Genomic DNA, 13,158 nt, shown 5'->3' with positions numbered 1-13,158 from the left:
TATGAAGAACAATGTTTCAGTACCTGTTTTTGCATACACGAGGAACATGGTTGTCAACGGTAATGCCTGTATACAGGAAATCATGTGGAATTGTTGATAATATGGATACTTCCTGTACTAGCATAACTTGCTACCAATGGCAATGTAATGTAACAGTATGGTAATGTCAGAATAGGCCCACAGTGAAAGGGGAAAAAACTTTATGAAATGAAATTATACATTGATGATTTAAGAAATTAATCTTTTATTTGTTATCCATGCCAGAGTGTGTTTGGCTGCAGTACCAGCACTAGTCATGGCATAATAGAATATATCTATATCTATATATAAGAAGGACTTCAAGTACATCATTGTTGCTTGTGGACCAGAAGAACCTCTTGAGAATCATATTCTCCACTGTTCCACCTTGTTCATCAAACACAAATAAACAGAATAAGAAGGAGGAGGAGGAGGAGGAGGAGGAGCAGGAGGAGGAGGAGGAGGAGGTGGTGGTACCTGGATGCCTTCAAATTGCTCATTAATAATTACATGAATGAAACCAATTGGATATAAGAACAGTCTATTATATCTGAGTGAAAATGCCTGTCAACATATTATGACCTCTTGGATATGAATAATGAGCCCCCAGTCCCTCAGTACTTAAGGACTTTTGCAGTCATAAAGGTGAGAGGAATCCAGGGAAAGGAAATTATCCAAAGGAATCCCACATGTTATGTGCTCCACAATTACGAGAGGCTGCAGAAACCCTGGTGGCTACAGTCTTAGATCCTTTAAGGGATACCTTCAGTAAATATACTTCCACTTCATTTTCTACACTTGACAAGTGAAAGTTATTTGAGGGCTAAACCAGATGTGTTGTGGGAGATCCATGACTGGATTGTCTGCTTAAGAAATAAGCAGTATCGGGGGTACGTTTAGCTTGTGCCACAGTGTTGGGGGTGGAGGTATTTTATCCTTTCACCTTCAACATTTTCCCAATAGAAATAGAAACACACACAAGATGCTATTATACCTCCTGGGGAAAGGCATGGAATAGGGAATTGTGTTTCCCTCACCCCTCCAACTGGGCTAATAACAACTGTGGGGAGAGGCATGGTTTTGACTGAGGAAAATGGCATGGGGCAGCCATTTTGTTGCTGTCTTACTTCAATTTAGATACACACACATACGGCTGCCCTTTTAGAGAGAAACACCCCCTTAATTTTTGTCCAGGTGATGCTCAGCTATGTAGTGGCAAAAGAAAATATAGAAAATGGTTTACTTTTACCACAAGTTATGCATTACTATTTGTCCTATCCAGGTAAAAGCACTTTGGTTTATTTAAATTTCTAATCCAACACAGGCAAAGCAAGAGAGAGAAAACTGTATATTAAAATGAAATCTCAGTTATGACTTAGTCCTTATCAAGCAAACTTCATTTAGAAGGGGCGGGGGGAAACTGTTAGGAGAAAAACAATCACCTTTATTTTGTAGGAGGTAAAATCCTCTTGAGATGACACCAGTGTTGTTTGTTATTCCTTTTATTAGCAAACACTCCAAACTGTGCAGAAATTGGAATTTCATTAGTGAATGAATCAGAAAGAGGATTATATTAATATAAAGTGTGCCACCTAGTGGCAAAGCAATCTAAGTTGAAGAAGTTTGATGAAATACAGTGAGGGAGAGAGGAGAATCTGGAAATATGGTGTTTGCAGAGTAGTTCAGCTTTCTTCTGTGCCATTTGTGCTTTTAAGAACAGCTGACTTCAGGTGACCATTTGCTAAATGGAAACTTACTAGCACATGGATATAGTCCGTACAGTACAATCCTACTTAGAATTAAGTCCTTGGTTCAATGGGACTTTCTCCAGGGAAGTGAGTATACAATAGCAGTCTTAGTGGTCATCTGTGTTGTTTTGCCAAGTGAAAAGGAAAGTCTTACCCATCTCCTTTCCTAGATTTCTGATCATTTATTTATTTATTACATTTTTATACCGCCCAATAGCCGAAGCTCTCTGGGCGGTTCACAAAAATTAAAACCATCATAAAAACAACCAACAAGTTAAAAATACAAATACAAAATACAATATAAGGGGCCCTGATTGGCAATATAAAAAGCACAACCAGGATAAATCATGTGAAACAGTGCCGTTTCCCTCAATTGGCAACACAATACAGAGGACCAAATGCTTACATGCACGCAGTTGTAAGTTATCATTGGACAGATGGACATCCGTATTCACGTAGAGTTAAAAGCCTAATTGGTTTACAGTGGTGTACAATTGCCATGCCATTTTATTGTCATACCTCTAAGTGGTTGAATATATTTGTTATGGAAAATGAAAAGAACAGTTCCCTTCAGATCATTTTTTTGTACCTGTAACACTTCAATTAATAAACAGTACAATACATTTGTTTGTTTGTTTCTTTTCCCATCTTGCAGTAAAGTGCATACTGTTAGCAGATTTGATGGCTGCTTTTGTGCTCTTAAGGAACTCAGTTCTCTGCATGTGCATAGTATAGTGAAAAATTGCGATAGAAAACCAAAGGACTGTTCTTCAAAATACCTTCAGGATAAAGAATATGTGTCCTAAACGTTACTTGATTTAATACACTGCATTTTAGGGGACAGGAATGAATGACTGAACTTCATAATGGATTAGGAGCAAGTATTGTGCATTTCCCACAGGAAGAAGTGAATAATCCAACCCATGAAATCCGAGGGATGTCGGAGAAATCCACAATGGAATCAAATGAGTTTCTATGAATTCGACCTACAGATTCCACAGTGGACCAGCCTTTGCCAAGTCACACAGATTACACAGATTTGCAGAGCATTTTTTTTTTTTACTTTCAAATTTAGCCCTAGAAAAATATGTAAAACATTTTTTTAAAAAAACAGCAAAAAATGTGCCTTTTCCACATAGACTAAAGCACAAAAATACACATTTTGGGGGATTTGTGCATTTGGGGGAGGAGGATTTGGGGGGGGATTTTCACATTTTCACAAATGCGAATTTGTGCAAAGATGAATTTGCGCAAATTTGGGAAATTAAAAAAATCTGATTCTGTCAATGAGCAGATGACAGATCAAAAGGCATCTGAGAATCAGCAAAACATGGATGGAATGGATTTTACAAAATCTGTACATCCCTATGACATTCCATATTTATTGAACATAAATTCTGAGTGAAATTGCCAGATTAGACCCTCTGAAAAGTGGGGGTTTATCCTCCCAGTGTCAGGAAGATCCCATTCTGCAATATCCCAATTAAATCATTCACTTCGTCCTATGGTGAGGAAAAGTGATGAGGGAATGTGCAAGGGGACATGTAAGTTCTAGGCCTACTCTTTTATCTCTCTCCCCTGAAAACAAGCATTTAGGATTCAGCTTACAGTGCAAAATAGAGAGCCTTATTGTTGTTAAATTACATGATAGTGATAATTATGTAAAAAGATCGTGAAGTCATGACCTGGGGTATAACCTGGGTGTTCTTAAGGGATATTGAAATCAATAGGATGGAAGTGACTAATGAAATCCCAAGAGTCTCATTATTTCAATGGGACTTCTGTATTTTCACCATGGATGGAGCCCTACATCTTTTAAGAATGATATCTGTGAACAAAATCAAAGAATAATGTCATCCAGAACCTCTTTTGTGTCCTATTGTTTCCCTGCTGCTTTCCAAGGATCAAGGATGAAGCCTCTGATGGGTCTTTAATGGTAGAAGTAGTAATAAAATGTAATTGTGTACTTGGAAAGAGTGTGTGTCACTTCCAGTATATCTGATCAATAATGCATTGATTGCCTCTTGCTTGAGGTAAGGTTTCCAAGTAGATTCAGACAGATGGAGTATCTCCTTGTCATGTTCATTAATTACACTTTTCTTTAATCTGTATCGCCAGGCGACCAAGGTGACAGCAGATGGGGAGCAAACTGGACAGGATGCTGAGACAACTAATGAGAGAGCGAAGGGCCTTAGACAGTTCATCAAGGGCACCCTCCAGGCTGCAGAAGGTATTGGAGAACGAAAGAAAGAAAAATGCCAATAGCCTCTCCAGGAAAGTGAAGCAGCACCTTTTAGGAATAATAGTACAAGGCATTGAACAAGAGTTCATGAGCTGAACAGAATAAGTTGATTAAAGTCCTGGACTTCAGATGTGTTAAACTAGAGACGCTACAGCGAGACCCATTGCAGACTCCCTGCAACCTAAGGGGTGCCGTTTGCTAGAGCTGTTGGTCAATTGCCAATTATGAGCACAGAATAGACACACACACAAATAAAAACGTAAATATGTTCCTACCGGAACATTTTGGTTCTTGAAGAATGGCTATTATGATTAAATAACTAATGGGCAACTTCTGTTTTGCTGCTGTTTATCTTCAAGGCAGTAAAAAGTTCATTTGGAAAAGAAGAAGAAAGGCCCCGCATCATTTTAACATTCTGTGTGGTGCATTAAGAGTACATCTTTAATTTCTCAAAGTGGCTTTAAAAATACATTACTACTTGTCATTAATGAACATCTGCTTCTTAGCATCTGCAAATAACTATGCAGCCATACATATGCCCTGAGACTCAGCCAACGATGCCCCAGTAAGGAATTTGATTCTCTGAACTTAAAAGTGCAATTGAGAGCCATCACTAGAACAGATCAAGCAACATCTGGGGGTGGCGAAAAAGACAGAACGTGAATAATAAAAGACCAGGCAAAAAAAATCACATGATTATAAACTTGGTGCCATTGTTTGAACTGAGATGCTATCCTTTTAAGGATAGCCTGGCCTTCTTTATTCTCTTGTCTATCCCCTTTCCAGTTCTATTTTATCATCTTTTCAGATGAAATATCCAGAACTGCCTGCAGTAGTCACTAGCCCAGCCCACCTGTGTACATCCCAGCACTCACAGATACAAAAATAGAAACCTCTTAAAAAACTAGTAATTGCACTAATTTCAATTGGATGGGAGGAACAGGAAGGTCTAAATCCAATCTTCCCCCTGTAAAAAGAAAAGAATAGTTAATTGGCAAAACTATATATCTCAAGTACATTTCCATAGCGAGAGAGAGAGAGAGAGAGAGAGAAAGAGAGAGAGAGAGAGAGATGCCTATATAGCCACCCCATAAGAATTCTCTAGGCAGCTCACAAATAAGTAAAAATCCAAATTTTTAAGGCGCTCAACATCTAACGTCCTCCTCCGAGTGCCTACTCTGAGGGAAGCTTGGAGGGTGGCAACAAGGGAGAGGGCCTTTTCAATGGTGGCCCCCCGACTGTGGAATGATCTCTCCGATGAGGCTCGCCTGATGCCAAAACTGTTATCTTTCAGGCACCAGGTCAAGACTTTTCTCTTCTCCCAGGCATTTAATAGCATTTAACAACACTAAGTTTGTTTTTAATGGACTCCAGAACTGTTGTTTTTAAATGGATAGTGTTGTTTTTATATTGTTCTCTATATATTTCTGATGGTTTTTGAAATTTTGTATACTTTTTTAATGTTTACGTTTTTAACTGTTGTAAACTGCCCAGAGAGCTTCAGCTGTGGGGCGGTATATAAATGTAATAAAATAAATATAGTATTAAAATAATAAGAACAATTAAAACTAAAAACAACTTTTAAAAAATTAAATCAAGATGCCCAGGTTAAAAGATACAAGTTATTCAAATTGGCTGAGTGGATAAAAAGGTCTTCATCTTGCACTGAAAAAGAATAGCGCCAGGCAAGAATCTCTGGGAAGGCTTCCAAAAGCCAGGGTGCCACAACCGAAAAGACTCTTTTTGTAGTAAACACGTACCTCACTTTATTTGGCAAGGGCACTTGGAACAGGGCTTCTGAAGAAGTTCTTAAGGTGTGGGTAGGTAGGTATATATGGGAGAAGACAGTTTTTCAGTCAACCTGTTTCCAAGCCATTTAGGGCTTTAAGTCTTAATCCAGCATTTCAATTGGGCCCAGAAATGGACTAAGAGCCAATGCAGCTGACAAATCATAGGTGTAATGTGATCTCACTGCCCAGTCCATATATATGCATTGGACAAAATCTAAGGAAAACAAAGTACTATCCAGTCCCGTTTATGTCTATCAGAGAAGGTTAAGCACTTGTTTAATTGCCCTTTAATATCAGTGAGTCTTAAAATTTCTTCATTTCATCTGGATCATGCCCATGTCCTGTAACCCAGTTCTCAAAAGGGTGAAGGAAAAGTCACTGTAGAAGCATGAATAATTGCTTTAGGATTCTGAAACCCCTCACTTCCCCTTTCCTGCTTGGATATTCTTTAGAAGGTTCCTTCCACAGAATGTGTAGAAAAGAGTGTTAAGTCCATTTGGCAAGAGGGTGATGTCACCTTTGCTTTAGTCACACCTGAACATAGGAACATATGAAGCTGCCTTATACAGTCAGACCACTGGTCCATCTAACCTATACTATTGATAATGACTGGTAGCAGCTCACCAGGATTCAGGCAGGAGTTTTCCCAGCACCATCTGGAGATGCTGGTGGTCAAACCTACCTAGGACCTTTTCCCATGCAAAGTAGGTTCTTTACCACTGGGCTACTGCTCCTCCCGTCAAAGAACAGTACTTGGCTTAGCTGTATTTTTTGACTTATGGAGGCTTTCTGTGTATGTTTTCAAATGTGTTTTTACATTTGAGAATATTAATAAATATAACTATTAATGTGAGAAATGTAACAAGCCTTGCAAAAGATTTCCAACTATGGAAATCATCAGTAAGGACTTCAATTCCATTCATAGAAACTGAATTTTACTAAATTAGCATCTCTGTCCTAAACACAATTATGGCAGCAACCTTTTTGGTGAGTTTACTATAAAGTATCAGCTGGTACACACCACTCAGGAGACTTATTTGCTACTACAGCAAGTCTTAAGTTCAGGCTATCTGACATTATGTATAACACAGTGCACTAACCATCCAATGATTTATGTTTATTGTATATTGTTGACTTCTTAATCTACACTGAGATCATTAATCGGTCCCCACGCAATTTCTTTTTCCATCTCCCTCCAAGCAGTCTTTTAACATAATACAGAAACTCGCATTATAATAATTTCTTTCTCTGCAAATTTCCCCAATTTACATTGCCCTGAGATTACAGTGACATCTCTCTTCCTTCCTTGAAATCTTGCACACATCCAAAATGTGGCAAAATAGAATTGAATTTTGATTTCTAAGCATGCATTTCAAATATTTTCAAGTTTTTGAAATGTGACTTTAAAAAAATCTTAAATCTCATAGTTGAATTTTAAAGCAGCTATTTTAAATGTCATGTTGCCAATTCTACTACTTCATCACGTTTTCTTTCTTCATCCAATAGCATCCACACTGGTGCATGAGCATGTGTGAAAGTAAATGAGAAGATTATAAATTTGAATGATTTTCAAGCTAATATGAATGAAGATCACTTTTTTGGGAAGATTCTATATCTCCCTCAGTTCATTGAACCTCTAAGAGGGTTCTGATTCATTGCCATTTTTTCCTATGATTTACAAAATCCTAGTGTCCTCTGTCTTGTTGTGGTTGACCTGTAGTCCAATAACTTTGCAGGGGAAATAGCTTAAAGGCAGTGGAGGCTGGTGGCTATAATTCCATTTTGGGTTTAATTCCGAACTACAACTCCAGAGGGGCTATCCAATGTGCTGAACCCATTTTGGGGATAGGTTCTAGAACCTTGGATAGCTCCTTTAGAGTTCTGGCCACCAATCTCCACTGCTTAAAAGATAAGACTATGTGAACTTATGTGGCCTGGTGCTGCTCTAAATACTGAGGCTTTACTTCGGTTATTGTACATCAAAGTGATATTAACATACAAAACTTCATTAGGCTGGATCAGAGCATTGATACTGTCTACACTGAAAGGGAGATGTCTGTTCAAAGTATATGCTATGACATCCTTTAAGTGAAGATACAGGGGAAACAATTGGCGACCTTACACATAGTCTCTACCACTGAGCCTTGGCCCCCGTACAATAAGGAATTTGATGGGAAACCATGATATTTCCTCATTGATTTCTGGTCATTCAATGAATGGTCCTTTGTATTTCAGACAAGGAATATCCAATATAAATTGCAACCCCCTTAATGGAAAAGATGAAGTGAATATGCAATACTTTTTCTGCTCTCTTGGTTGATGTGCATAATTTGACACTTTTCTGCAGCTGCAAACGATACTGCTTTAAGACTGAATGAGACGCTTGGAGTCCCAGATAAGACCCTAGACAAGACCCTTCATGAATTACAGAATGACGTTGACAAAATGATGGCAGAGCTCAGGAAGAGAAAATTGAATGTGCAAGAGGGAGCAGCCCAAGATGAGTTGGAGTGAGTAGTAAAGCTATAAACTATCTGAGTAGAACGTGTAGGATTGCTCTGTCAACATCCTTCTGGCTAGCACTACTTTATCACCATATGAAACAGTCATAGAACATGCCGCACTCTGTTCCTATAATATGCTGCAGACTAGCAAAGAGTTGGGAACAAATTATACAAAAGTATCCATAACGTTTATCCTATGGCTGGAAAGACATTTGAAAAGAGTATGGTTTGAATGGGTAAATTGTACTTCCACATAATAGTGCAGCCTCCTGTGGCTGCTTTTCCTTTGGACAAAAAAAAGTAGATGAAGAAGAAGGGAAAAAATACACAGATTCCCATATAACATTTAGTTTGGACTTTGAACTCGCTTTCTGTAGCTTGAGATCTTCACGTCTTCAGAATCTCTGTGCAAAGGTATACATTTTGATCCTGTCAATATTTGGGCTGCTGAAATGGCAATTTATCATTGAAATGTGATTGAATGCTGCAAGCCCTGGGAAATATTGTATATCAGAAAGAAAGAAAGAAAGAAAGAAAGAAAGAAAGAAAGAAAGAAAGAAAGAAAGAAAGGATTGACATTGACTTATAACATTGCTTGGCAACATTGAGAATATTGCAAAAGTGTACACGTATCTGTCAACAGGAGACCTCCTGGGAACAGGTTTGTGCCCTCCAAGAGTAATAAGCATAGCAAGTGGCAGATGGTTGCATTCGCTTCTGATGTTTCTGATGTGAACTTAATCATTCAGCACAGGCTCTGTACTTTGACCCACATTTTCAAAGCTTAAATATTACAAAATCAGAACAAGCACCCAACATTGAGGTGATCTGGGCAATTCTGTATTTTGTCCCAATAATTTTTAAGGCTGACTAAGTCCATTTTAAAGTGAGTATCATAAGCACATAGGATGTATGACGTTTTACCAAATACTGTGTCTGGTGTACATTGATGGTGCTATATAAATAATAATAATAATAATAATAATAATAATAATAATAATAATAATAATAATGGTCTGTTACAGAGCAGCTGAAGCCCTCTTGAAGAATGTGCATAGGCTGTTCGCAGAGCCCAGGAAGAAGACGGAGGAGCTCAAGAATGAAGTGCGAGACAAACTGGCAGACTACCAAGATAAAGTTGATGATGCTCTGGACCTTCTCAGAGAAGCAACCAATAAAATTAGAGAGGCAGATAGACTATCTGCAGCCAACCAAAGAAACATGACTGCAATGGAGGTGTGTGTCTGATCAGAAGATTTCCCTCTTGGAATATTTGAACGGATGTGGACTATAGAGCAGGGCTAAAAAATATACTTTATATTCTTCACTCACAATTAGAAGGTTTCCCCCACTGCAGAAAATGCTACAAATAAAACTTAGTAAAACCTTGACAAGTTAATTGACACCTTGTTTTAATTCCTGGTTGGGGACTAAATTAAATCAGTGAAATTACTATTGATACAAGGAAGGAAATTGAGGGAAACTTAAACGTTCCACTGGCGAATAGTTCATGACTAATATATATGTATTTTATAGATGGATGATAGCAGTCCAAAACAGACAAGGCCTATATATGGCCTTTTACAACACAGGCCATATGCACACAGAGCCCATCAGTCTTCAGGATTAGTAATGCTGCACTTTCTCCTTCTGTCATGCTCCCAGTAAGGAATTAAATGGGCCTATGCAAATTCAGATTATAAATCAAACTACCACATATCTTTTGTAGTTAGTAAGTGGTGTAAATGATTTCCCTTGATTTAATTTTAATTGCAATGTCTTCAAAGCACATTATACTGTACATTAACAAGTGCTTAGCCATGACAGGAAGAGCAAAGTCAACCTCAAATGAAGACAAATGTTTTGGTTTCTTGTTTATGTCTCAGTCACTTTGTGCCTAAAGGCAGTTATTAGTCCTATGATGCTAGTTTTCATAAAATGCTTGAAGGCCTCAAGGGCTAACACTTGTCACATCCTCACAGTGGATCTAGCTTCTAGGTTTCTTCTTCAAAGTAGAGAGAAGATAAATACAAATGATTGAAATCTTTTATTTTCTATACAATTTTATGATGTGCTCACCTCCACGCATTTGATATATTTCCCCTCAGCTAAGAGGGGAAATTATTTTTGCTTTTTAGAATTTTTGGGCAACGTTTTTGCCATAAACCTGAATCCTTAAAAAATCTTTTTAAAATAGTTTTGTAATTGTTGCTTGTAGGGCATTTGTGGAACCCAACTGTCTATGAGTCTGCAGCCATTTTTGTTATTATTTGCAGAATTGTGTCAGTATTCATGTTAAGCCTAGGGTCAGGCTACAGGCAGCTGGATTTCTAGATCCAGGAGAATAAAACGTTCAGGGGTCATGTTTTGGAAAAGACCAGAGGGGTCAGTGGCAATTGCACAGTCAAAGTCAGGCAAAAGCCAAGGTTCAGAGTATCAAACAGGACAAGAGAGAAGGAGCTAGGCAGAATCCACACACTAGAAACCAGCAGATAAGAGAAAAATCTGAGGCCAGGGCTTTTATGGCCTGTTGCTCAAGGACTGGTCCTTGGAGTCAGCTGACTAGAGGTCAGCTGATACTCCATCTTACATGGTGTGTTTGAAACTCACTTAACATCCTTACAGAAGAAACCAAGCACTGCTGCCTCAGGAAATTCGTGCATTCTGTCTGCTAGGAAATTCATGTTTCACACATACACACACACCACCAAGTCATACAATTCCTTAGCTGTTCACACAGAAGCACCATTCACACCCATTTTCATACTTCTGCACAGAACACTCAGATACTCCATTTATGCACAAACAACTTGCACACTCCACTCAACCTTACAGTGATCATTGCTGAGATAGCACTATGTCCCATTTTTCACACCTGTCTCTTCGGTCCCTAGAACAGTTTAACTCTTCAGTAGTTAGACGGTGTGTATGAGCATCACGTGATATTACAGAAACTTAGGCAATGGCTGGAGGCTCTAATTCTGATTTCCAGGCTTCTGTGACATTTCACATCCCAACCAATGGCTAAGAAGGTTTAAAGAAGCCCATGTTTACCCAATTTTTTCTCATTGTTGTCATTTTCCTGTGATTCTTGGGATAAATTGACAAAACATAAAAAAAAAATACTGTGGATTCTGTGCTTTAATTTGATTCTTCAGATCTTCTCTCTAAAAGATGGTAAGCCTCTGATGCTGGGAAGCAGAGTCAGAAATATATGTGTGGTATTATGCAGTTGGTTATTCAACTTCTTATGCATTTTCCTAATTCTTTGGTATTAGGGAAGGCGGAAGTCCCAAGGTTTCTTACAAACACCTTCTTGTAGTTCATAATGCAAATGAAGCAAAGCTGATCAAAATAAGCAACAACACTGGAAATGGGATGTTTTGTTAAATGTAAATGCTCCTCTGAAAACAAATGCATACATTTTGAACTGTTTTACTCACACAACCAAATATAATCTATAGAAAAAGAAGCAAGTTTTAGAAGATGGACGGCAGGAGGCTGAAAATACTCTAAAAGAAGGAAATGATATCCTTAATGAAGCTAATGACCTTGTAGATGGAATCAATTCAGCTGTAGAGGTAAGAATGATTATATTTGGAGAATGGGCACAATGCTACCGATTTTCATGAAACTGATGTTGGTGATCACATAAAACTCTGATTAATATTTATTGTCAGTACTGTATTTCTTAAATACAAATGTTCAGCTTTATAATCATACCATATAAATATTCTGGTATAAGGATGAGGATATACATTCTAGAGTGGAAGTGGCTCCAACTAGGCTTCAACCAAATCTTCAGCCCATCTGAATTTCAGAGCTGAATTCCACCCTTCCCCAAAATTCATTGACATTCTTCCACCCAGCACATTGGATGAATGTTCTGGCAAAAGGGAGAAGTGCTGCCCAGCTCTGCTTTCAACCAGAGGCATGATAGGCTTGAGGGCCCACCAGGCAAAGTTCCTCCTTTCCTCTCCCCCACCCCCCACTATATTGGACACCACCTTTTAAAGCTTTTGTTGAGCAGCGAGGCCACTCTTCTGTCTGCCTGCCCACTGCCCTGTGTCGGGATGGCGATTGCTTTACTCTAGTGAGAGGCTGGGCTGGGCTGGGCTCTGCTCCACTCCTCTGGCTAGATTCTTGAGGGCTGCCTGGGTTGCTGCTAGATCTAGGGTCTTGGATGTCCACCTGGAAGCCCATGGCTACCTGCAGCATGCTGCCCTCCAAGGTATTTGTTTTCAAGACAGAGGAAGTATTCAAATCATTTGACCTGCTCCCTCCCAGAACATATCAGATTGGCCTGGAAAACAGGTTATTTCCAAAGAGCTTCAAAAGTGTATTTCTGAGCCAGTCCAACCTTGGAAATAAACTTATTCCCCTTCTTTGGATCCTGAACCCACACCCTCTCAGCCCCTTTTGCCTCACTCAATCTCCAACCACTTCCTTTAAAACCCACTTATGAGCTTATGATGATGCTCCAGCTGCAGGGAGAGAGGAGAGAAGAGGGAAAAGGCTTCAGCTGCCTCTGGAAAAAGTAGTAGTAGTTGTTGTTGAATGCTGTTGCTACCCAATACATGGGACTGAAGGGGAAAGGGGGAGGGAATTGGAGACTCAGAAAGATTAGTGGAAGAGTCTAAGATGGAAATTATTCTCTAGCTCTTGAGACAAAAATTAAAAGCCTTTATGCAAAAGTCATTTAATGTGCACTCAGGATTCCTCGCTCATAAGTACTTTGTGGGAGTTTTATATGACATTGTCATCCTCCAGGGACTCTCCCAATCTTTGGAACATTTTAGTGGGCTTTTTTCCCTAACGAGGAATGTCTGGTATATCTGTGAATGGCAATATGAAAC

General features: G+C 38.9%; 1 protein-coding gene across 4 annotated transcripts in view; it reads left to right on the top strand.

The window, feature by feature from the left end:
• Window positions 1-13,158, top strand: part of LAMA2 (laminin subunit alpha 2) — a 477,652-nt gene that overhangs the window by 368,553 nt on the left and 95,941 nt on the right. For all 4 annotated transcript variants that reach the window (XM_063124695.1, XM_063124694.1, XM_063124692.1 and 1 more), the window contains 4 exons: window positions 3,885-3,996; window positions 8,146-8,308; window positions 9,328-9,538; window positions 11,767-11,883. In XM_063124695.1, the coding sequence (XP_062980765.1) occupies window positions 3,885-3,996; window positions 8,146-8,308; window positions 9,328-9,538; window positions 11,767-11,883 (603 nt within the window). The remainder of the gene's footprint in view (window positions 1-3,884; window positions 3,997-8,145; window positions 8,309-9,327; window positions 9,539-11,766; window positions 11,884-13,158) is intronic.

Source organism: Elgaria multicarinata, chromosome 4 (assembly GCF_023053635.1).
Source record: "Elgaria multicarinata webbii isolate HBS135686 ecotype San Diego chromosome 4, rElgMul1.1.pri, whole genome shotgun sequence".
NCBI classification, from domain to species: Eukaryota; Metazoa; Chordata; class Lepidosauria; order Squamata; family Anguidae; genus Elgaria; species Elgaria multicarinata.
This window is presented reverse-complemented; position numbering and strand designations above follow the sequence as displayed.